This window comes from Cuculus canorus, chromosome 1, assembly GCF_017976375.1.
Source record: "Cuculus canorus isolate bCucCan1 chromosome 1, bCucCan1.pri, whole genome shotgun sequence".
In the NCBI taxonomy this organism is placed as follows: domain Eukaryota; kingdom Metazoa; phylum Chordata; class Aves; order Cuculiformes; family Cuculidae; genus Cuculus; species Cuculus canorus.
In genome coordinates this window covers 89578077-89603557 of record NC_071401.1, presented here as the reverse complement: position 1 = coordinate 89603557, position 25481 = coordinate 89578077, and the positions used below count along the sequence as shown (strand labels likewise).

At 35.9% G+C, this 25481-nt stretch overlaps 1 protein-coding gene across 2 annotated transcripts in view; it reads right to left on the bottom strand.

The window, feature by feature from the left end:
* USP9X (ubiquitin specific peptidase 9 X-linked) overlaps positions 1-25481 on the bottom strand; it is a 110617-nt gene that overhangs the window by 33823 nt on the left and 51313 nt on the right. For both annotated transcript variants that reach the window (XM_054055648.1, XM_054055652.1), the window contains exons 14-26: positions 24020-24153; positions 19184-19271; positions 17244-17586; positions 15775-15870; positions 13993-14204; positions 12056-12296; positions 11700-11849; positions 11464-11584; positions 10850-10980; positions 10322-10600; positions 7729-7854; positions 5132-5257; positions 3735-3901 (exon numbers count right to left, since the gene is read on the bottom strand). In XM_054055648.1, the coding sequence (XP_053911623.1) occupies positions 3735-3901; positions 5132-5257; positions 7729-7854; positions 10322-10600; positions 10850-10980; positions 11464-11584; positions 11700-11849; positions 12056-12296; positions 13993-14204; positions 15775-15870; positions 17244-17586; positions 19184-19271; positions 24020-24153 (2214 nt within the window). The remainder of the gene's footprint in view (positions 1-3734; positions 3902-5131; positions 5258-7728; positions 7855-10321; positions 10601-10849; positions 10981-11463; positions 11585-11699; positions 11850-12055; positions 12297-13992; positions 14205-15774; positions 15871-17243; positions 17587-19183; positions 19272-24019; positions 24154-25481) is intronic.

Sequence of the window (25481 nt, the reverse complement as noted above, 5' to 3'; positions counted from 1 at the left end):
TAGGGCTAACTGTTTAGCTATCTAATGTTGACAAAGCCAGTCGTGTATTCAGGGGTCACCACTACAAAATCAATTACCTTGGAGAGTAAGAACTGCTCTAGTATTTAGTATTAAACATACTGCATCCTGTTTCTCAATTTACAGGTATGCTACAATGAAACAGTAGACATCTCAAACAAACTCAGCCTCTGAAAAAACAAACAAATCCCACCAATCTGATTTTTTTTCCCAAAATTATTGTATTTGTGAGATCTGAACTCTATCATCTTCCCTTCCTCACATGCTTATTTTTGCTCATATTGTTCTCTTGATTGAGCACAGGAGACTAGGGAACAATTGTTGAAAATGGAAGGATATTCAGAATTCTGTCTGGTATTTGCTAAACCTTCTCTGGGCTGAAAAATTTGTTTCCACTTAGTTCATCTTCACTGCCTTAATTTTCAAAGCAGTCTTCTATTTCTACTCATGTTTACTCTAGTCTAACCATCATGTGACAATGAACAGTTGCATTCTAAGTGATAGTCATTATATAGCAGAAATTTTATAAGCATACGAGAGAAGAGCTCAACAGTTAGCTTCTTGTGCTGACAGCATGAACCATTTTTCCATACAAATAATTCAGCTCATTTCCCATGCCAGTGGAGAAAGTACAGGCATAACGAGCTGAGCAGAAGTCCACTTGGCTAAGAGAAGCCCTTAAAAATTGTATCCCCTCTGACAAAACAACTAAACTCCCACTCATTAATGCTAATCATATTTTTAATGGGCAAAAAGCTAACATACATGGGGAATTAAGCCATTGCTGTTTGTACTTGGGCTGACATGCCAACAAAGTAAGTGGAAAGAGAAGCCCCAGTGTGGGGACACATCTAGTTTCTTCCAATATTTTAGGAAGAAAAGTACATCAAGCAACTATTCACTACGAATAACAATACGAAATAGCTGAGATTCAAATTCAATCAAAACTCAAATCAGCAAGAAGAGTAACCACTGGAAGGGACTGGCAGAACCACGACAAATATTCCCATCAGTAAATCAAGACTGCAGGCTTTGCTAAGAAGTCTAACTCCATCACAAACTGTATGAGATGGAACCTGCACAGTGAAATTTAGAGACTAAAATGCTTCAGACTTATAGATTTAGAAGTTCCCAATTTGAACCAGTACTTCACTTTCTTAGGGAAATATGACCAGAACAGAAAAATACTCATGAAGAGTATCTGCAGCTTTTGAAGACTGAAAGAGTGGCAACAAATTATCTTTGATGAAAGTTTGTCATGGGCACTATTCTGTTTGTAAAAGAAAATTGCTGTCTTCCCAGTTACTATTATAATATCTTACATTATGCTGCAAATGTAAAACAAAACAGATTATTTTTTTTAACCAATTAACAGTTAAATGTACTCATTCTTTGTTTCTTTCTGAGAGTAAACATTAACACAGCAAAAAAGGCATTATGGATACAACACTTTTAGAGCAGGAAGGATCACAAAATAGATTCATGGCAACGAAAGAATACTCCAGTATTTTCTTCTTTCAGTTATTCTCGACAACGAACTCCTAGGCCTATTAACCCAAACCAGTGAAAGTGATAGCAACTAAGAAACTTTAAACTCTGACACCTGGTAAATGGTGGCACATATATATATATATATATATATATATATATATATATATACACACACAGGTGTACCGCCCCAGTATACCCTGCTGTGATGATAGCTTTCCAGCCTGCATAAGGCAACAAGAATCTCAGTTTCAAATTCAAAGCTTAAAGAAAGGTTTTAAGACCATTTCATAAGAGACATCACACCAGAAGCAGCTCCAGGTGTTTTAATGTTGTAATACTGCCAATAAATAAGCACAGAGATCAGGTAGATTCAGTTACTATTAGATAATAATCTTTAAGTTCCCCAAAGTTATTATTTGTGCAAATACACTTATTTGCAAACTTAAGCCAAGAAATACTCACTGAACTTAATATGCAAAGAAATACTTCTGTCTGCAAAGTGTAGATACCAAACACTAACCGAAATATAAATAAATGTTGGAGAACACCTGAGAAACATCACTTAACTTCCAAGTACAATGCCAGAAAGTCTGATAAGACAATGCAATTTACTACAAAAATTATCACCCATTACTTATATTGGTACAATTAAGATGATGTAAAAGCCACAAGCGGATAAATCTTTGAATCCACATGAAACAAGAAAATCAAAGGCAGCTCTAACACTTGTCCATGCTATTTGGGTGTACTGGTACTCCAAATCTGACATGTGGCCAACATGCACTTACTGTCAAAACAGTAGCTTGATATCAACTGTTGACAGTTTTAAAAAGAAAATTTAGTGATTTCTTACTCATCAGCCTTGAAAGTTACCAAAAATAGTGAAAGACAGCTTGTCTCGTTTAATATGTAAAATTACAATACATTTATCAGCACATTTTGTTAATCTTATTGAACTGCAGCAATAATAACAAGCTTCAGTGAAGCCCAAAATTCAACATCCTGTATCCCAGGTTGCAAACTAACAAAGCTTGTGTGATTCTATCAACACTCCAAAGTTTCACCAATGCGTGGAAAGTAGTTCATTCTAAAGAGATACTCTGATGATACAATCGATCTTTGTTCTATGGTGAATATTCCTGAACATAAGACTTTTCAATTTGTTTTACCCAGAGAAGTACAAAACCCCAAAACATGGTGCTGAAACGCTGACCCCAGTCATCTCAGACCACCACAACCTGACTCCATTTAAAAAGTACTGAAAGGCTTAGGCAACTTCAATCATTTCTGATCTCTGTAATTTCTCAAAAAAAAGTTAAAATATCCACGGGAGGACAGCAGAGACCTTCAGTAACAGTTCAAAGAACTGGAAACTAAGTTTAATAAGTTTGTGTGTCCATGACACACAAAAAATTTCCACTTGGACGGCTTCTAAAAATAACCCCCCACAGTACTACACATCTCAATTTCAGAGGGGCTACAAGTCTCAAGCCACACATCATACAGATGCTGTGTCATGCAGGAGAACTGTAGGAACGCCTGGAGACAACAAGAGAGCCATGAACTCTAAGGCAGGGCTACAGGGCAACTGAATCACAGTGCCCTTGGCAGCTCCTGCTGGTTTTCCCTGTCCATCTGTCCCCCAACAGGGTGAAGGGTTCTACCACAATGCTGTTACTGCACCAGGTGATGGCTCCAGTGCGATAAGAGCTCTACGTGAAACATGTGAGTCACACAAGGAGTACAATTGTACCACTCCAATGCAAGAAAACCAGAAGATTCAGTCTTAAATCTGCTCTCCCGTCGAACTGCTAGCACTGTATCTTGTCTTTACTTACCAGAGAAAGCACAGGAAAGTTCTACATCTAAGTAATTGCAACTCAAATATTGTAATGTAGCAAGTATTCACACTATTTCTCAAAAGTGTGAAGTATGTATTGTTTTATTCTAAAGACCTTGTTCCAAAGCAACCAGTAGCACACTACCAGGCATTCATCTGACCTGACAATACCCTCCTCACGAGTACAAAGAAGATGGGACTGATACAGCTACCACTTTAGGGTAGGTATCCAAATAACAGAAATACGTTTCTAAACAATAAATTAAGAGAACCGCAGAAAATCACCTAAATAAAAACTGAACACTCTGTGTGTTCAGGCTTCATATTGATTTTTAATTGTAAAATAATACATCTGATTAAAAAAAAAAGCACCATCAAAACTTACTTGCTGTGACAGTGCAATAGCAAATCAATGATAAATGTCTGCCACGCCTTTTCTTTACTGAGTGCATCCAGTGCTGTTGGAATCAATGCAAAACACAGGGTCATCACCTCCAATGCTTCACAGCAAACTTGTTCATCTTCCATGTCTGGTTCATTTCCTGCATTTGTCTGTGAAAATAAACAAGAAAGCAACAAAGTGGGTATAGAAAAAATCCTGAGAAACCAAACTGGTTCCAAAGTATATATATACAACGTATTTTATGCACTCCACTCACATATGATTCAAAGCATTACGCCTGAAGTTCCAGTACTGCGCTTCTCAGTGGAGGATTCCAAGCACTTAAGGAATCAGAAGTTAAATAGAACGCTTGGAGGCCAAAGTAACATCAGTTAGCAAGTACTGTTGGGTTTCTCTGTTTGTATTTGGGGTCTATTTGCTTCGGTTTTTTTTAAGTTTTAACACGCTTTTCTTCACTACTCAGAACCTGGAGTTTAAAGCTTTGGGAACAGTTACTATTTAAACAGAGAAACGCTGTATAAAGGCTGCAGTGCTGTATCACTCGTCAGGAAGTCCAGTTTTACGAAGCTTTGATATTCAGAACTTATTTGATCAAAAGCTTCTTAATACTGCTCGAATTTTATTCAGCATTTCACTATTTTTCAGAAACACAAAACAGCCAAACCAAATTTCAAACAGTTGCTGTGGTGACTTTTGAAATATCAAAGGATAACACTCCTGACTGCTACATGTGCTATTATTTCAATTAAACGCTCAAATCAAATTAGTTGATCTTGGTGTATATTTCCAAAATAAATAATTTGAGGGGAAAAAAGCAAGTCCTCTCTTCCATATAAGCCAAAATGATTGAAGAGTTCTGAAGAAACTGAATCTGAGCAGGTTTTTATCTTAAATCATCAGTAACCACAGATGCAGATTAGCAACATTAACCAGAAACATCATGTGTTTGCTTTATACATGGAAAGATTATCAAAATTAAGTGGGCAGAAAGAAGGGATTACAATGCAGAAGAGAGAACTGATTGTAAACAGCAGCAGAGAACAAAGTATGTCTCAGTCTGGTAACAGACACTACTTTGTCTTTGCACAACAGCTAAAAATCAGAGACAGTCACTACCACGGCAGCGGGAGGATGTGGTAATTCTGACATATCTCAAGATATGAAAGTAAAAGCAGAATGACTTCAACAAGTTCAGGACTGTGCTTGCTTTGCACTAAGGCCCTGTTTAGAAAATGTAGTTATTTCCGCATAGGTGCAGAGATGCAGTAGAAAGGCAAAGTGGATTTTATACTCATTCAAGTACATCACATTATAAGCCTGATATGGTTGATACTGGTTGAACAGTTATACAGAAAAAGAAGTTGCTTAGGAATTCTTACCTTTTCATAGATTTTACTAATTTCCTCATTTGAGCTGAAAACCAGCTGAACTGACCCACAACCTGATGCCCAAACAATTTTTTGTACTGCCCTAATAACGCAGATATCAGGGATGTATTTTGAAGCCTGAAAAAAGAGAAATCGACAAAAGCAACATTAAAAGACAGCTGCAAATAATATTAGTGGATTCTAAATTATCACAAATGTATTTGACAACTAAAAAATAATTTGTCCTTACATAGAGAAAAAAAACACATTGAAAAGCATTTGTACACCACTTTTGTAAAAGTTAATTTTTTAATAAAAAGTAGCATGTATCTTAGACACACTACAGATTCTTAAACCACAATGCTACAAGTACCAGGAATTACAAGAAACTAAACATTTTCGATAAATAACCAATAGTTCTTTGATTCCAAGTAATATTTACCAGAAACTACCAACTTCAATACTAAAACACTCTTGTTTTGGGGAAAAAAAAAACCTGCAACAAACTACAAATTGTGCATTTAGAAGGCAGCTGGCCTCTTAAGTAACGTAAGAAGTTGAAGTTATTTTAGGGTTTGTCTCCCCCGTGATATCTACTGTGCTGCCAGCTAGGCAAACTAATGCTTATAAAATACATGATGAATATATAAAGTGACTGTTCTATAGTCAAGTCATACAGGGTTTAAAATTAAGAACACACGCATGCAGACTTACTCTACAGTATTCCAGTGATAGTCAGAGTTAACTATCCAATAGTTTCCACTGATATCAAAGCACTACAAAACATACTCCAACTGCCATTAATTATAGTCTGTATCAACTTTCAAAACCCCCTCCAACCTATCTGGAATCTATGTTTGAAGTAAAACTCCCCAAAAAACCATGGGGAATCCTCACAAGCAGATAGTAGGCAAGTTCTCAAAAATTTCAAATTTCCCTTTTCTAATGCTCAGACTTAACAGAAAAGGGAGAGACTAAGACGCTTAACTGACAAGCTAGCTGCACGAGAAACCTGAACAAGGTGCATTCTTGCTACTGATATGGATGTTTACAGTAGTTACAAGAAAAATAATAGGTATTTCACCTTTGCCACAAGCAAAGCAACCTTAGAGCAACAGCATCACAAGAAAAATTTGGCACACAGAAAAAGATGAGGTACTTTCTATACCTCATTGTAATTTTAAAATCTTGAAGTATCAAAATTTAACAACGTAAAAGATTTCTTTCTGTGCTGTTGTCTGTCTGGCCCTCGGAAACCATGTCAGACTTTTTTCTAAGTGAGGTCAGTTGAAAAATAGTCTTTTACCATCAGAACATTAAATGAAAGAAAAGTACTTCAAAGGCAAACCACAATACATATAAAATATAGATGTACAGCAGCTTTCATAATTTCCGAAAATGACAGAAAATATTTTAAGAGCAATACTGTGCAGGCTCTCGTAAAAGAGCTTCAGGTTTTGTCTGTTTTGAAGTGCCTCATCAAAGAAAAATTATTTATTTATTCATGAAAAGTCCTACAAAAAGGACAGAGGCACAATTTAAAACTTTTCTTCATACCTCACCTCAAAAGACCTTTCTTCTGTGAAATGAATTTAATTGAATCAGAGTTCAATTGGGTAATTTTACACATACAATCACTTAAGGATGCAATACCACCACTAATGGGAGGCAGACAGTTCAGTCTTGTGGCCTAGTACAATGTGCTTTCTTTAAACACTGCTCTTCGTTCAGAAGAAACAGTGTATTTCGCAACATTAAGATAGTAATACAAGAACACCATTATTTAGAAAGCTTAAAATTGTTTTAGAGATAGGTTTGCAGAGATTCTATGCAGTATAGAGGAACAATATTCGCTGCTTCCCCATTGGAAACTGAGAGATCTCAATTCACTGTGGAAGAGGAAGTTGCAGTAGTTCTGATTTCAGCTCCTGCTGAATTCAGCAGAATTCACTAATGCAGTCACTAAAATGATTTTTAATTCCAAATCCAAATGGAGTTACGACCATACCACACAGATAAGCTACTGTATTCGCAAAACACATTGTTTAACCCTACCAAGCTCCACAATCCACTTTTTCACTTGTATCATTAATGTATTTTCCATATATAAAGACACACTGACAATGTTTTGACTTTTCTCTTCCAGCCTTTAAAAAACTCATGTTCAGTATTTAAAAAATCTCTACCCTTTTCTATTTCTCTTCAGCATGAGAAAGTTACTCAGAAACCAAAACACAAAAAAAGGAAGTATCACAAAAGTGTTTTCAAAATATCCATTAACTTATTTAAGTCTATTACACGAAGCTCCTGAAGTTCTGATCCGAGTGTAACAATATTCACAATCCACTAAAAAGCCTGTACAGAACCTGTCCAGTTCACTTTGGCCTCTTTAGACTATTAGAATGAATGTCTGAATTTCATAATTGCGTATGGAACAATTAATTAAATGCTTTTAATTAAATTAACAGCTTATTAACCACATGAACATTACCTAAAATGTTTCAGGATAGTTTAGAAAGAAAATCCACGTCTTATAAAACAATAACTTTAAGGAATATTTTTTCTTTAAAATATACTCGAAGAAACAAAGGGGAAAGGAATTCACTAACCTCATCAGATATTTGCTGTGCAAGACGAATTGCTACATTTCTGAGCATGCATTCTGAAGTCGGATTAGGAATGTTTTGTAGGGCATTTTGTAGCACCACTGCCTGGTCATGCGTAGCCTGGTTTATCTGGAAGAAAGTATTTCTTATACTTACTTTCATATGGAAAAAAGAAATCAAGAAAATAGAAAAACACAGAGTTACTTGGAGAGATTTAGTAGAAATATATAAGATCTTGGAAGGAAAAGTACTTCTAGAAACTGCAAACACCAAGAAAAAGAAACTCCTTTTTAAGAAGTACTATTGCATCTGAAGACACTGTATGCTACAGTGCACAATCACAGAATACAAGTAGTTAAGAGGAGAGCCACATGCTCAAACTGCTTATGTTCGGGGCTTTGTCTACTGATCACGCTATTTCAAGTTAACAGAATGTTTAGAATTACATTGTCTCCTTCCCTTTCTTGATGTTGGTGTAAGAAAGGGTTTTTAAAAGAAATGGGACTCCCTCTGTCCAGGCAGTGCCAATAGCGTCCAGGATAGAACGTGCCTGCAGGGTTCATTAGAGTCAGGTACTTTTAAAACATTTGAATTAGAGCGCTACTGAAGAATTCTGTCCCAGATTCTCTCTCCTGTTTTTTACCATACTTTCACAATAGAAAAAGCAGGAAGAGAAGTTTTTGTCTTCTCTGTATTGGTTGAGCACAGAGTACATTCTCTTTGGGCTGACAGTCCAAATGTGAAATGGTCATTTCCTTCTCACAGACGAACTTGCTTGAAAAAACTCTGTGTGCTGTGATTAGAAGTTGAAGCTTCTTGTTGTTGTACAAGACTTTCTTCGTTTTCTGGTACCATTTCATCTACAGACCCTGTTTCAAATGCTGCTCAAAGACACCTTGTGAAGTTAGTCTGTAACCCGTGCTGCTTGTCCTATCCCTTTGCTTTGTCAGCTTCACTAAGACACCACATTCAGGGAGCAAAATTACAGAACTCTCCCTGCAGACTGCAACAGAGCTTACACAGTCAATTAGCTATCAGAAGCGGGCTGTAAGAAGAAAATAATAATCGAACAATACATATGGGGGCAAATGATGATCCGTGTGCCAGAATACTGTGTTTAACAACATTACTGATTCAACTTTCTGTGAAAACAAGAAGAAAAAAAATGCAATAGGTCCTAGGAAGAGCAGCAGACCACAAACAGGAAGACCGTAAACACAGAGTCTTAAGTTAGGAGTTACCTCATTCTCTTAAGTAGTGATGGAAAGGCAAGACAGATAGTTGTGCTACACTACTTGTGCTTTAGATATGACAGATGATAGTACTCACAAAACCCACCTCCATCTCAAGGTGTAAGCTTATTGATGCTGCAGCAATAAAAAGTATCAAGACCAAAGTCCTTTGAACAGGATAACAACAAGAAGAATAACTCTATTTTTATTCTTAACTTATTTGTTGGAAAAGTTAAGATGTTTGCAACACTAAAAAGTGAATATCAGTAGTCACTGACAAATTTTACTATGTCCTAAGTGGTCTAATCTGTTTCAAACATTACTTCATTATTTCAAACAATACTTTAACCTCAACTGATGTTATCTGTGTTCAAACTGTCTTTTGAATAACTGTCATTAGAAAACACGGAGTAAAATTTACTCATTTTAAATAGATAAAGAATAGGGTGGTGAACATGTTTGCTTTGAGACCTTTCTATTATATTCTAACATGAGACATGAAAATAGATCTTCCGTCTTTTTTATCAATAATTTTGATTTCCTTGAAAAGGAAGGGCTCTGGAGCTAACCAGAACAGATATTTATTTTTCAGATTTGAGGGGAATGTACTTCTTTGCTCCAGGGATGGATCTTCGTAAATATCCTGGAACAATGTGCTCTGCAGCAGGGCCCTCTATGTACTTTTGAGTATAGGCTGACAGCTTAAACAACTACCTGGGATGAAACTCCACAAAAAAAAAAAAAAAAAAAAAGGTGTAGCTGGATTAGTTGGAAAGAAATGCCCAAGAAAAACAGTAGCACATTTTAATTTCTGGGCTCTCTGTTGTACGTCTGCTGTAACAGGGCAGAAATAAAATCTTGATCTATAACATTTGTCCAGATGTAGAATAACTAACTACCAAGCATTAAAAACACTCAAAATCTTCTACTACAGACATGGGAAATCACAGTTTAGAACGCCTGTCTTACACTTCTTTTCTGAGAAATCATAAAAAGGAGATAGAAGTAATTCAGAGACACATCATTCAATTGACTCAACAGCTCAAAAGATCAGGATACACAATAATGGAACACATATAATTGAAAATTGAAAGGTACCTGAGCTGTCAATCACACATACCATTGAATATCATGCACAGAGCAGGTGGATCTCACACCTAACTTTTCTACAGTCAGAAAGAAACCTGACTTGTTTAGTAAGTTGATGCCTCTGTTAGAATTGTCAGACGTTATTAGAAAGTACCATGAGTTTTTGACATGCAACTCACTCAAAGAGACTGTTAGTGGAAAGTAGACACATGGTGCTGCAGATAATATAAAAACCAGAGTACATTGCTATTTGCATCAAGGAAGATTTTTATTACCGGTGAAATTGTACTTGTGCCTTCCACAACTGGCTGACAAGCTTCTGCCACAGCTCGAACATGGCCATATCCAATTGCTGTTAGCAATAATTTGGCTATTTTTAGAGCATTAAGGTAGGCACCCCTTCGAGTTTCCATATCTGCATTTGGCAGGAAGTTATTTCTAGTCAGCATGCTCAATACAAGAGGCAAACCACCACTTTTTAAGAAGTTATATTGGAAGTCGCTGGCATCTTCTCCCAGAGGTACACTGGCAGGCATTAGCAAGGCATAAACTACCTGCAGAAAAAAACAGAGTTCAGTAACAGAAACACTTGAATATAGATGACTAAGCATGAAACTATAGTGGAATACTATTTAAGCAATGCTTTGACGGCACTGGTCGTAACAATTCACTGGAATTAACAATTGAAAGTATTTACACCAGTTTATTTCAAAACAGAATTTGATCTTAGGCTTCCACAATGTTACACAAAGGACTGACAAAGGGAGACGAAGATTTTTAAAGAACAGGCAAGCATCACAAACCTCTGTTAGATACAGCACTTGTGAGGCAGAAGGACCAAAGAATAGAGAATCTAGGGATGGACTAAGGCTGCTTTCCCCAAGCTTTGCATGATCTAAACATATAGCTCTTAGTTTCTCAACCGTAGTGTTATCTGCAATAAAAACACAACTTATAAACATCTTAGAACACAACTACTCCAGAACAAGCCAGCAGAATGAAGATTATAAAACTGAAGAATTCTACGTGTACCAAAAGTTTCAAAAAAATGTAACTGACAGACAAGATCAGATGATAAAGTGTTCTGCAATGCTTTTTTCTGTCAGTACAAAAGTGATCCTATTGAAGCACTGCTACAAAATCACTTCAAAAGACAACTCTTCTCCCCATTTTCACTGCAGTGTGGCACTGAACTCCAGTATCAACTGCAATCCATGCAACTTTATATGACAGACAATATTTGGGAAATATTACGCATACAATCCTACTTAGAATATAATTTTTGAATATCAATATCCAGAATATCAATAAATTACCAGAAAGTGGAAAATACTCCCCTAACTTCATTTTTATGTAACAGGTGAGAAATTATTATACAGGATATTATAATACAGACGACGATAAAATGAACTTTTACCTGGTGGCATGAGCTTCATAAGAACACGTGCTCCATCTCTAAGAGGTGGCATATTTAGGCTACTGCCCAAGTCTGCAACTTGCCAAAGAAAAGAGATGTATCGAGGATGCAGTGACATGATCTTAAAATAAACAAATTAAAAAGAAAACCATAAAAAAAAAAATCATTAGTTAAAGACAAAGAACAGGGAAAGAATGCTTTAAACTGTTCATTTCAGAATCTAAGTATATGCTTACCACTCCAGGCAAACAGCTTTCAACTTCTGGATTTGGACCATCACTGTAGTGATTGCCATGGTTGCCCGGAGAACCAGTTGAAGAGTCAGAAGAACTATCTGGGCTTGAGGGCATATTAGAATTTATCTGTGTAAGCTTAGCCGTAATTAGCTGAAAAACACAATCGCAGTTTCAATACTATGCAAAACTGAAGATTCTTTACTAAATAAGAATCTGATACATTAACAGCATAACACAAGGACAAAGAAAGGAACTATTTTGCAAGAATAAGAGATCCCATGCAGGGCCTTTTCCAAGCATTTCCAAAAGGGAACCAACACTCGTATCTACAGAAATAATCAAGCTGAAACACTTACCGTTTTATCTTTGAGATTCAACTGCCCTATTAATTTTCTATCGTCTGCAGGGTCCACCAGCTCACCACCAATGAAGAGTTCTACTTTTGTGTGCGCACTATTGGCTTTAATACGATTGAGAATACAACGTCGTACTTGGCCAATTGTGTCATTTGTATGAGACCAAATATCCAAATCTTCCACTTGTCGGCCTTGGTTTGGAAAACGAACTACCAGTGTGATATGTTTACCACGGAAAGCTCTGAAAAAAACCAAACCGAAGTTATTTATTTTTCACCTCATTAAATAATTTATTTTTCCTGCCATATTTTGTGTGGCAGACCTTTCAACATCAAATCTTTACGTATGGTGGTATATTCCAGCATGAGATTATTTCATGAAGGCAAAAGCAGTTATGCAAATGTAACATAGAGAAACTTTCAAGAAACCACATTCTGCACAAGTGCATTAAACACATGGTCAATTTTACAGTCAGATTAGGAACACTGGCAGAATTTTAATAAGTCTCTTCGGAACTTTTAGAACCTCTCTCTTGCTTGTAACCTCAGACTGGCAACTATGTTTTACTCTTTTAGCAGGATAACTCAGTTTTAGATACACCAAGATCAGAAAAAGCCATCAGGTCAACAAGTCTTTAACACCTTCTGTCAAAGGCTTTCAAGTTTCATATTAGTAATCTCATTTTAAAAATAAAACACTTTTTAACATTCAAAAGAGGTCAAAAATCGAGGAAACATTTTCACACCAGCAGTGATCACACTTCGCACAATGGCAAGGAACTCGTTAGGAAAGATGTGGCCAGATAAGCCAAATAAACACTTCCCATACAACATAAAACAGCAAGTATTCCTCATAAAAGCTCCTTGCTAACAAGAACTGTGAAAAAGATAATCTAATCAAATAGGCAACCCATGTAAGAAAGATGCACCTGCAATCAACAAGAGAAACTACTTAGTCCTAATCAGTCAATATATAGAATAAAAATGCTGTAGGGGCACTGCAAATTACTGACACATCATCAAGGAACAGCAATCTCTTAAATTTCGTTGACAAAAAAAGGCATTTAAAATAAGAGGACAACAAACCCCCACCATGTCTAAAAATATGTTAGCTGTATCATAAATCCACAGCATCCTCAGTGTATTCCTTATGTATTTTTGAGACTTCCTTCCACAGACAGCAGCTACTAACACAGGAACATTTAAACAGTTTTCTGTTCTGCTTTCCTCTCTCAGGAAATAAAGTATTTTGTTTGTGAAACTATCTACACAGCATTAGATTTAAGTGTTACTGGTTTTTTGTACGAAAGGTAGTTAAAGGAGGAGCAGCCAAGAGTTAAGGCTTAAGTTTTTACTCAAGGACAAGTATAAGAGCAGTGAAGGTATACAGAAAATAAATATACTCCAAAGTGCTGTTCTCTTCTTCCGCTTTTTATGAGCAACTTACACAGAATACATCACTTAGAGATAATATAAATTTTAAGCTCACAAAATAAGATTAGCCTCTCTGTAAACACATGGAACACTAAGATACACATTAACAATATGTTTTTTGTATAACACGACTAATAAAAACAAAAGTTTGCCCATGTTAACTTTAAGACTGGGATTGCCTTGAAAAAAAATTACCTGAGAACAAGAAATACATTGAAAACACAGTAACACAAGGTTGTGTTAGCTATAGAACAAATCACTAGAAACAAGTCTGTTCTCAGGTCTGCTGTCCCTCTCACAAAACCATGCATTTTCCCAATATTTCAATTTTTTTTTTCCTTTTTATTACAAATGAGACATTAGATGAACTAGCAGAGAAAATGGAATTTTTCAACTCTGTAGACACATTCCCTGAATAGAAGCCCTTTTGAATGTAAAAGTCACAAGACAGTAATATTTTAGTTAACAGAAATTATAATCACAGTAGAGCATTTTCACACATACCTTGACATAGGTAGAATAGTTCTCTCTTCATGGTAATCACTGTCACATTCATTTATGTACTCTCTTAAAACAGTCAGCACTCTCACCATTCGTATTGCTTCTTGCCTTGCACAATTGATACTGTCTTTATCCCCATCCAACACACACAATGTATCATAGGAGGCTTTCAGACGATCAAAACAGGACTGAATGAAGTCTTCATGAATCACTACCTAATAACATTAAAAAAATCGGTGCAATTACAAGAAATATTAAGCCTTGTCTTTTCAGAAGGATACTCCAATGGTAGAAGTAAAAAGAAACCCAAAACAAAACCAGGTAAGTTGCTCTATAAAGCTGTTTTATTCCACTTCAGAATAAACACCCATTGATAAATAGCTCTAATTTGATGTGCACTTCAAAAACCCTGCACGTCATCTGTAGCCATAACTACAGTTCAAACCTGCAATTAAACAGGATAAGGGAAAGTTTGCACAGAGAACACTAAACTGACACTTATTCATTTTCTCAGACTATGCTAAAGAATCTCTAGCTGATAATCTGGTACAGATTAACTTACTTTGCACTAAGAATGAACAAAGAACATTTACAGACCACTAAAATAACTATTCCTGCTCCCCACATCTCATAATCCAGTTCCAGATACCCTCTTTTCCTACATTCAGAAATGGATTTTGAGCTAGATTAAGTACAGTGGCAGGTGCAGCAAATCTCCTCTTTCTGCCTGATATCCAACATCTCCTCGCTGCTGACCCAGACTGACATATAAGCTATAGCATCCCTGTAAACACTCTGCAAAGTCTCCAGGCATTGCAATGGAAACTTTAACAATCATAGCCACAGCAGTACAGCAGTCCAATAGCTGCTTTTCTCAAAGGCTGCTTAGCACCAGAGGAGTTACCAGCACACCAAACAAAACACTGGTGTGCATAGTAAGTAAATCCAACAGTTACTGGAAGTGTCAGATCTATGTATCTTTAAGTAAGGCCAGATCTACAGCAAGAAAGAATCACATAGTTCATCTGCCACTGCAGTAAGATATAGCTTGAATGGCTGTAAATGCACCACCTAGAGCAGCTGTGCTGTTATCTAGCAGACTGGCAGCTCTGAAGGGTATGAAAGTGTTTTTGAGGACAAGTATGAAAACCAGAATTTTAAGAAATACAACTGGCAAGCTACCAACTGGAGATTGTCTGCAAGACAATATTCCCCCTAGACTTGTGAAATTCCAACAGTTCGCTTCCTCTGACCTTTCAGAAACTGATTATCTCTTCTCTCTGTCCACTGAAACACAGCTCCCAGCAAATATTAAGGTTGCAAGAAAATACCTAGTTTGCTGGAGCTCAGCTTGACCATTATATGGAAACTCTGTGACCTTTTAAGGGATGTGACATAAAAGGGATAAAATTAGCTTGTGAAACACTCAACACACCCATCCAGTGAACATACTAGTACCAATAAGTAACAACTGGAAGGTTGTCTCAAAAATGAGACATGAACTGTTTTCCGAGTAGAAAGAGCAAATATATCAGATCAATTTAATGTGAAAAAAAAAAAATCATCAAAGTTCAGTCTACAAATATCAGAAAAAAACTCTTAATTCTGTACCTGCCCAGAACCTGATCGCTGGATTTAGGACGTACTCTCCAAACCATGAAAGCCATTCTGTTTTCAAAGCTTTCAAGTATAAAAACATAAGCAAATTGAATTTTATCACTGTTTTCCTGTCATATTATATTCCTGTTTTTCTTGTTGCTTGTTTGTTTTGCTTGGTTTTTTTACCTGATTAACTTGTAATCTTGGGCCAAGATTAGTATAGATCTCTTTAAGAAGATCTATTGCTCTATTCGCGATGTCATCATTTCCCTGAATCACAACCTAGCAGAATGAAAAAAAAAAAAGCATTAGAACATTTTAGAACTTTCTGGTACGAAATTTTAAAACAAAATGACTACATAAACACATTGATATAACAGGATGCCTAATTATTCTCAGGTGAAAATGATTAAAACGCTTAGTTACAAAAATCAATACAATTTACATTAAAGAGTCAAAATTAAGAATGAGCTAGTTTAAAGGAGTTCGGTTAGCAAAAAAAGCCAATGCTTTATAAACAGAACGTGAGTAGTACTTATGTATTAATCTTCACATTACAGTTCCATTTTCACTCATTTCAGAGAACAAGACAACTGTTTTTTTCAGATGCCTGAACAATCTACACTACCAAAGATTTAAAACCAGAATTTTGAAGTATTTAAATAGCTGTGAGTGGGTGCGAGGAGGACTGGCAAATGAGTTCCGTTTCTAACCTGATAACCTACATTTTAATTACTAGCCATTAGGTCTGAAAGTAGCCCTCACAGACAACCCCTGCAGGACACAGAGCTGAAGCTTCATGAGTTCAATCATGCTGTCGAACAGCACTGCAGATCCAAGTAAGTCGATTCCCAAAACTAGAACATGCTAGCATTATGTGGGCACTCCATATACAAACACTGTGTGAAAACTCAGTTGTATAAAAACTGTGATCTACATTGGTTTTAACTGTTATCACTATGATTAAGCTACCTAGCCCTTCAACAAGCCACTACCAAAATCACTGAAGACTGATGCTTTAGGTACAGCATGTTTTACAAAACACAGCCACAACAACCATACCGCACTGAGCTACTGTGGATTCTAATACCAATCATGAAAGCTAGTAATATTCTGGAAAAATTAAGTATCAAATTAGACATTGAAGATTTTCACCAACATATTTGGCAAGCTTCAGAAAGCTACAGTCTTCCCACTGAAAAGCTATAAACACACTTATGGAAAAAGCTGTGGATATAAAAGAGTAAGAATCAGACCAGTGATCACGTCTTTTCATCTAAAATCACTCCTGTTTAAATAACATGAATTGGCTTATGAAGTGCATAAACCAAAAGTTTAGTTCTAAGGTGTGTGTAAGAGAAAGAAAACTACAGTTAATTCACTTTTGTTCTTCAAGAGCACAGACAAATTTTTCATCTTGTGCATACACAAATACACTTCATGTTTTAAATAACTTTTAAATACCAGCCTGAAAAGTTACCAACTTGCATACTTGCTAGAGAATAGTGGAGTCAATATCCATGCATTTAGTTTGAAAAAGCATCTTTCTGTAATGTCAATCTGCTACCAGTAAATCAGACATTTCTAAAAATACAAAAAGCAACTGAGAAACCCTTAGCAGTTAGCATTTCAGATGTTTCCTCCAATTAACTCACCCTCCAAAGGTAGTCTAATCCTATTAATTCCAGATCATCCATCATATAGGCTCGTCTCTTTGCTACTAGCTTTCCTTCTCGACAGTTCACAGCTTTGAAGAAACGTTCAAAACATTTCATTCCATTTTCTGTTAATAGGGAAGGATCCAGCTGAAGCACATTATTTTCAAAGAAGTCCTTATTAATGTCAGGGTCTAAGTCTGGTTCATCCCCCATTAGTTTGGAATACCATTTAAAACAGGCTTCGCGATCACAAAGATAAACCGCATTTTCAGCTAAACACTTCCATATTTGCTTCGCCTGAGGGGCACAGAGCCACAGCTGACCATCCTTCAATAAAAATCTTGAGCAAAACAAAGAGACAATTAACAGCACTGTCTAATAGACATCTACAGTTACAATTCAGAAAAAAGTACAAGTAGAAAGATGACTATATAAGTTATACATGTATATATCAAAAGTACAACCTGAAAACATTATTTACATTCTGAGTCCACTCATAACTAGCCCCACGATTTCTTAGTAAATTTGAATGGATCAAAACCATCAATCCAAACAAAAAAACCTAAAATTAACCAAAAAATGTTTTACTCAAAAATACCAAGCACTGGTTTACCTATTATATACAAACAAATGCACATCTCTCATTGTAAACTATTCAGGTTAAAAGTCAAGTCACAACACAAGAGATTAAATAACTTCTGCAATCATTCAGTGATTAAGCACTCACTTCAGCAAAATCACAAAATAAAGCATCAATTCTGTATTGAAGCAGAAGTCAATGAACTGTAAATTTTTCCTTTTATTGAAATAACTTTTTCATTTATGTTAAATTACTATTAAAGAACTATTAAGAACTTTAATACTGAGATTTAGCACTAAGAACCGTTTCACTAAGAACAAACGATAACTGAAGTTCTTCAGAATAATTTTTCTGATTCAGAAGCTTTTCATTCTAAAAGAAATCTGGGGCTAAAAGTTATGGCATCGCTTTTCAGACATTACTACCTACATATTCTACATTTGACAGCCATGGGACTGCACTCATTCCTTTACCTTGCCAACTACTGAAATTAAAGGAAGTTACAATTTTTCATGTGCAAGGGTGATAAATTAAGACTGCTATGCATATGCTATAATAAAATTTCATTGAACAGCTGTTTAAACACTTCAGTTTAATTCATAAAAATTCTTGGTAAAATTTGTAAAAGCAAAAACCATCTCAGAAAACCAAGTAAAAATAATTCAGAACTTGACAGCACCTGTATTTTTACTTATCTAAGAAAGGTTAAAACCAAATATGAAACAGCCAAGAGAGACAGAGCTTAAAAAGCATCAACATTCTGCAGCTCAGTGATGAGAAAAGATCCTTCGTTTTCTTATTTCACTCAAGCAGCTGGTCAAAAGTCAAGTAATTTTTTTTATTCCAACCTCTTTAAAATGCTCTGGCACTGACAACGTAACATCAGAGCCTGACAAGCATGCATCAGTTTGTGATCATGGATTTAACTCTGGTGTGGTACAACACGTGAGGACATGTGGGCATGTCCCTACATGGAATATTTCATTAAATTTTCAGCTAAGCTACCCCAGTGTATATGTAACTGTATCCACATGCACACTGTATTAAAGCCATTTAGGTTCTGTACAGAGACAGAAAAAGCCCATACAAATAACAGTGCAGAATGAGAGCTTAAGACTGAAAAAAATCCAGTAAGCTTTATTTGAATGTACCAATACATAGAAGCCCTCTAGGGAAAAGACGAAACAAACAAAAAGAAACCAAACCAAATCCACTCAAGTGTGTTTCTGCATTTGTGTTCTGAAAGAAGTTAACATCATAACTTAAAACTAGTTAAGGGAAAAAGATAGGTTCTTTCCTTCAAAATGATGCAAGTTATTCTTACAGAAGTTAAACAAATTATCAAGTTAAAACTAACCGTAAGAAATTAAGTCGCTCTTGTACTTCCTGCACATGACTATATCTGCTTCCTGGTCTTACAGTTTGAGGATCATATTCCCCATGCTCTGCAAACATAAAAAGTTTTATTAGTCCTATCAGAAAGGACATGTTGACGCTAAAAGACAGGTCACATTTGAAGATTTGTTAGTCTGAACACAATTAAAACCACTCAACAATAGAGTTTTGGTACGGTGTATGAAATTCATTTTCAGCAGCCTGCTAACAATTCTTATTTTATCCTAACTTAAAACAGGTATAGGCAAAGATTATACAGGGCTACAGCCAAATCAACACACATTTATGCACAAATACATGTACTCATCATTCAGTAGATTGTAAGCGTTACAGCAGAATTAAGAATCTGCGTTCTACTTATTCAGATGAATTCTTATTTCAAGTAGTCAGTTTCAAGACAGAAGTCAGTCAAAAGTACATCAAGTAAATAGCTCAGATTTCCCTCTGTTTTTTTTCCTGAGGGTGCTTTAATTTCAATACAGAGCATATTTTCAAAAATTTCAGATTTCAGTTTTCAGGGGTTTCTCCCCTGCAGATGGAATCATGACTCCAGTTCTTTAACACCTTTCTAAGTAGCTAGGTACGTGACATCACTTAGAGAAGTAAAATATACAACTTTATGTACTGCAAGTTTCCAAATGGACAAAACAGATGCACACTGACACTTGACAACACTGACAAGCTTGAAACAGAAGTAATTGAATAATCTGCAAGTAAGGCAAGAAGTCAAAGTTATATCTGTATTTTACCAAATCCCAGCAAAATGTTTAGTTTAATAACCAGCCGTTTGCTTCAAAGGAACTTGGTTTTGGTACGGTTTTGTTTGGGTTTTGTTTTTTTTTTTTTAAAGAGATACAATCTACAGCTGTACTTGCACCACCTTGATCTGTAGTAGTAATATTTCTTCATGACATGTTCTCTATCACAGCTCCATTATAAACTAATTAATGGTACATATATTATTTGCAAAGTTATATGGACTGCATTTAACTAAGATGACCCAGCTGTGAGACACTGTATCGTGACACCATCCAGACTCATGGTAAAACATATTCAGAACTGAAGATCAGGGGGGAAAGGGGGTAACTCAAACAAGTCTAACAGCTAAAGTGCATCATCAATGTTTCAAAATTAGGAGAAAAGCAACTGTCTTAAATACTGCTCTCTATACACAAATGCAAAAGGTACATTGGCTTAAAATTATGTAAAAGGGAAAAGAGAAGATTAGTAGTTAACATTATGTCTCCAGTTTTGTAGACATCAGCTCACCAGAAAATTTAAATTATAATTCTAATAAGCACAAATGGGCACGTATCAAAAGAAGAAATGCGAAAAAATATGAAAAAAATTAACATGAAAGTAGCAGAACAAAAATTATTTAAGTTTCAGAAGTAGAAAACCTGAAAAATATGCTGTGAGTGTAGCAGAAGAAACATTTACAGTAGATAAGCATATTGCAGAGAAGTTAAATTATTTCAAGTGTTAGGTGGTTTGGGTGGGGTTTTTTTGTTTGATTTGGTTTTGTTGTGAGGAGGTCATGGTTGTGTTTGTTTTAACTATAGGGACTATCTGTTCCTTTTCTTTTTTTTTTTCCTGAATAGAGCTTAATTCAGATACAAGTGTCAACAGCAGCAACGACAGAAGAATCCCAGTAATAAAGTCCAGTCAGCTGCCCAAAGGCAATATGTATGTACTTCAGTATTCTGAAAAACTCTGAACTAGAAAAAAATTCAGTCTCCCTAAATATTCTCCATCTCAGCTTCTATCTACATTTGCCTGATTTATTTTCTACACTGTGCATCCCACAGCAAATCTGAGTTTGACGTCCTTAAAAATTCTTTCTACATACAGAGGCAGAAAAAAAGAACAGAGAAATTATAAGTCAAAAATGACTGGTTGAAAATTTAAGTACAATTAGTAATAAACACACAGAAGATCATACAGCACGATTTCTACAAATAATTACATTTGGTAATACTTTGGATTTTTTTATTATTTTAGATAAGCAGAAGATAAAGAAGAACTGGCTAGTTATGGTCTCAAAATTTCTAAAGGGTCTTTGACAGGTTAAAAAAGATGAAACCTCCTCCTCCAGGACTATACAATGAAACAGCAGTTATCTCATCTCACAGAGGACTTTGCAGAGTTGGAGGAAAGGCTGAGTTCAGTAGAAAAGAAAGTCACAGATCACGGGAAAAATTGTGAAACAGAGATCTGGCTTTCCTTTAACCTTAATAAGGCAATCTTAAAAAAGGGAGTATAACAGAAAAGAATATGCATTAGTGAGCAGAAGGAGAATAGAAATACTGTTCTCCATCACAGAACATAACTATGGAGGCCTTCAAGGAAAACAAAAACATGTCAAATTCAAAATGAATAATAGTATAAAATGATGAATTACACTGTATTGTGGCATTAAGTGCCAGAAAGATCTGGGGGCAACTGGATTTTTTTTTCCTACAGCACTTTCTTGATCTCTCCTATTTGGATGTTTGTCTTATATTTTCTCCCTTTGCCTCATTCACCTTCTCCAGTTCAGCTTAATTCTACAGCTGTCCAGTTCTTTCTTTCTGCCCTCATAATCACAATCTTCTTTCATTTATTCCCTTCCCTGCCCTCCCCCCTCTCTTTCCCCCTCCCTCAGGAGGCAGGGAAGGCAAGCTTCACAGCACTCTATGTTCTGCTCTATTTATAATATTTATATATATATATATATATATATATATATATAATATATATATAAATATATATATATTTATAATATATATATAATATATATTATATATATTATTATATATTATATATATATATATTCTGCTCTATATATTTATAGTATATAAAACTGAAACTGAAGGAGAAGCTGCACAGGAACTGTGTTTAGAGTCTTAGTACAGTATATGGAACACCACAAGAAATTTTCTCGCTGTCCTTAATAACGTAATAAAGAATCTAATAAAAAAATCCACACTGCTGCTCATCTGGTTTTGATCTCTGATGTGAACAACTAAAAGTTCTGCAGTAGCTTCATCTCGGGAAAGTACAACTTCTTTTGTAATTAGATTCAGTTTAAACTCTTTGCACAGTTGCAATTCGTATCATGCAGAAGATGCTTATCGACCAGTGCTTTACCAAGTCATTCTAGATAGGGAGGGGCAGGGGAAATGGGATGTGGTTTTTGGCACAAGAAAAGAATTATGCAAGACAACAGCCTAATTTTTCTGCCAAAGTCATCAACAATTTGGTAGGTCAACAATATTGTCAAAAATGACCTTTGGATTTTAAAAATAACAGAAATTAATGAATAATATTCCATATGTTAATAAGACACACAGATTATTTTTGGACACAGACAACTCTGCATTAGAAAACAGTTGTTTGTTTCCTTCATAACTCTGCAGCCAGACCCCAGACGGACAGAATCATAAAATCAGATTCTAAACTATCCATATATTCAAGATGTGAGGTTCAGTAGAAATGTAACTGCATTTTTGCATCACTTTAGCAAAATTTAAGAGAACTCCAACAGCTTACAGAAGTTACAGGAAATAATAGTTGTTCTATTCCACCTTCCCCAAAAAGACTAAGGCTAAGACACTACAGCTTGAAAACAGAACAAAGCATTTTAACATTAATTAGTGCAATGCTATCTTTAATTAAGGAATTTAAATTATGGCAAACACCCTCATGTATTCCCAGACAGAGAAATATAGCTGCATCACACACATTTAGCTTAAATGTCATTGACCTACAGCAAGCTCAAGCTATCCTCTTCATATAGAACCACTCTTCAAAAACGTCTTCAAGGACTTATTTTGGATATCTTTTATCAAGTACTCCAAAAGCAAACAAATTCCAAAATTAAAGGTGTCTAGGCAACTCACCTAAGCACTGGAAGACCCAGAGACACGCTTTGCAATGTTCAAATACCCTGTTCTCTCTGAACATTCTACAATGAATTCGTAAATAACACATTGTGTCATTTTTGAGATGTAACTGAAAGGCTGGTAGGATGTCAGGATGCCAGGGTAGAGCAATCCCTATTTCCAGCCAGTAGATGTGGGAGGGAGCAAATCTCCTCTCGCTTCCGTTGGCTTAATTCACTACATGAAATACTGTTGTCCAGCGTAACAAGGAGTTTTCTAGACCATCATTCTTTAGTTCCCTACTTCTAACTCAGAGCTACTCCAGAATAGAAGCCTAAACTCATCAGCTGGGGGCTGAGTATAGCCTGAAATATGTAAACACTAACATGATGTGCTGCCAAAGTGCTGCTGGTAGCAAGTGCAGTCAGAAAGCAACTAAACAGGAATGGAGTTGGCATGGTAAAAAGAAACAGTATCCCTGTGGTCAAAAGTCCTTCTCTCCGACCAACTCCAAAAAGTGCCTTCAAATAGAGGTGATTAAAAAAGTTCTCAAAGGAGCCCACAAAAAAATCAAAACTAGGAGTGGGACAAAATCCAAGACTATTATTATTATTATTATTATTATTAGGACTTTCTGCAAAAATAACTGCCCCAGTCTAAGTAGTAGTAGATGATGTTTATCAGATAAACAGATACTTCCACCTCCCCACGTTCTGCTGTGAAATGCCACATTTTCAACAGCGAAACAAAATGTTTGCATTTTAAGTTTTTTTTTCCCATTCAGATACCAGAAAGACTATCAACTCCATAGATGCTCAAAAATTATACAAACAAGCTCAATAGTTATTTTATTATGAGAATTTCCTTTTAACTCCATTTCCAACTGGAGTTTCCACCTGCACTATTTATGAGGTCATTTTTATTTTCAAACTTACCTTTAGCATACTGTCTCATGCTTTCCATATAGGCAGAGAGATTTTCTGCAACCAATGTGACTAGGGCATGATTGTGCTGAAGCTGATTGATTAAGTCATGTCGGTAAAACACATGGGGACTTCGCTGAGTTTGACTGAAATTAAAATACAAGCATTATAAGAAAAGCAGAGAAGTCTTGTACCAGCACTTGTAACAGTACAGAACTTTTGACAGTTCAGAAATCCACTTGAGAAACTCGTCTTTGATACAATTAACAAATTTTCCTAAACGATCTCTAATACAACGCAGATTAAGCTGCTGACAGTGCCTTTCTTTTTTCTCCCAACACATCAACAATTCTTACCAGTTATTAAAAGCAGTTAATTAACAAGGATTACACAATCACAGTATGTATGAAAAATACCAAAGCAATCTGACCAGCTCGGTATGCTGCAGTGAACATCTGCAGCAAGACAGGAATGGAAATACCTGCTCACAAACTGCATAGTAGGGACCCTCACCTGTATTATAACTACAATACACATAACCATAGTTTCTTCCTCATCCAACTGATATTCTTTTCTAGATTTAATATTAAAACATCAGGTAGAACCAGGTCAAATTTCAAAACAAAAGGTCATGGTCTTAAAACTACAATCATGCCAACTCTTTCAATACTTGGGAAAAAAAATGCACAACTCTTCACTGTTTTTTCCTAACAAAATCTATCTGAAAGAATGTTGGTACAACAAAAAAGTGGAGTTATGCAGAGCATACAGGCTAAGAAAACTCCCAAAATTTAAGAAAATAAACACCCCACATATATAATTATATGATAACTTAATAGATTAAATTTATAATTATATGATAATATGAGTTCATTATCAAGATCTGACCAAAAATGCTGCTCAAAAAAATCTAGACATATTTAGATTGCAAAAGTAAACTGCAAGAGAAAACAGAGCTTGAGTCCAAACCCCACATGGAACGAACACTAAAATAATAGAACCTGCAGGCCAATCACCTCTGCAGAATAGTCTCAAAACGTCTTAACTTCTGTAGATCACAGCACTGGTCTTGGCTGCATAAACAACGCAGACTTGCACTGCTCTTCCACAGTAAAGAAAGGAGGAGGAAAAAAAAAAAAAAAAAAAGCAAGGTGGGGGACACGACATGAACAACAAGAAGAAAGTAAGAGAGGCATTCCTTGTTGTATCGCTATTCAGCTGATCCCAAAGCCTGCCCTGAAGAAATAGAAATGCGATTCCAGAACCACTCTCCTTCAACACTTAAGAAAGTAGACCCCAGAATTAGCTGAAAGGATTAGAGGTAGAAACTCCCATAGTTCCTAGGAAATGGGGTCTCCATACCGAGTGACCTATAGAACTCTACCGCATCATCACATCTTTTGAGAACAGCAGAGAAAGCAAGAAATCTCAGCTCCAGCATCAGCTGATAATCATCTTGCAGCTGATAACCACA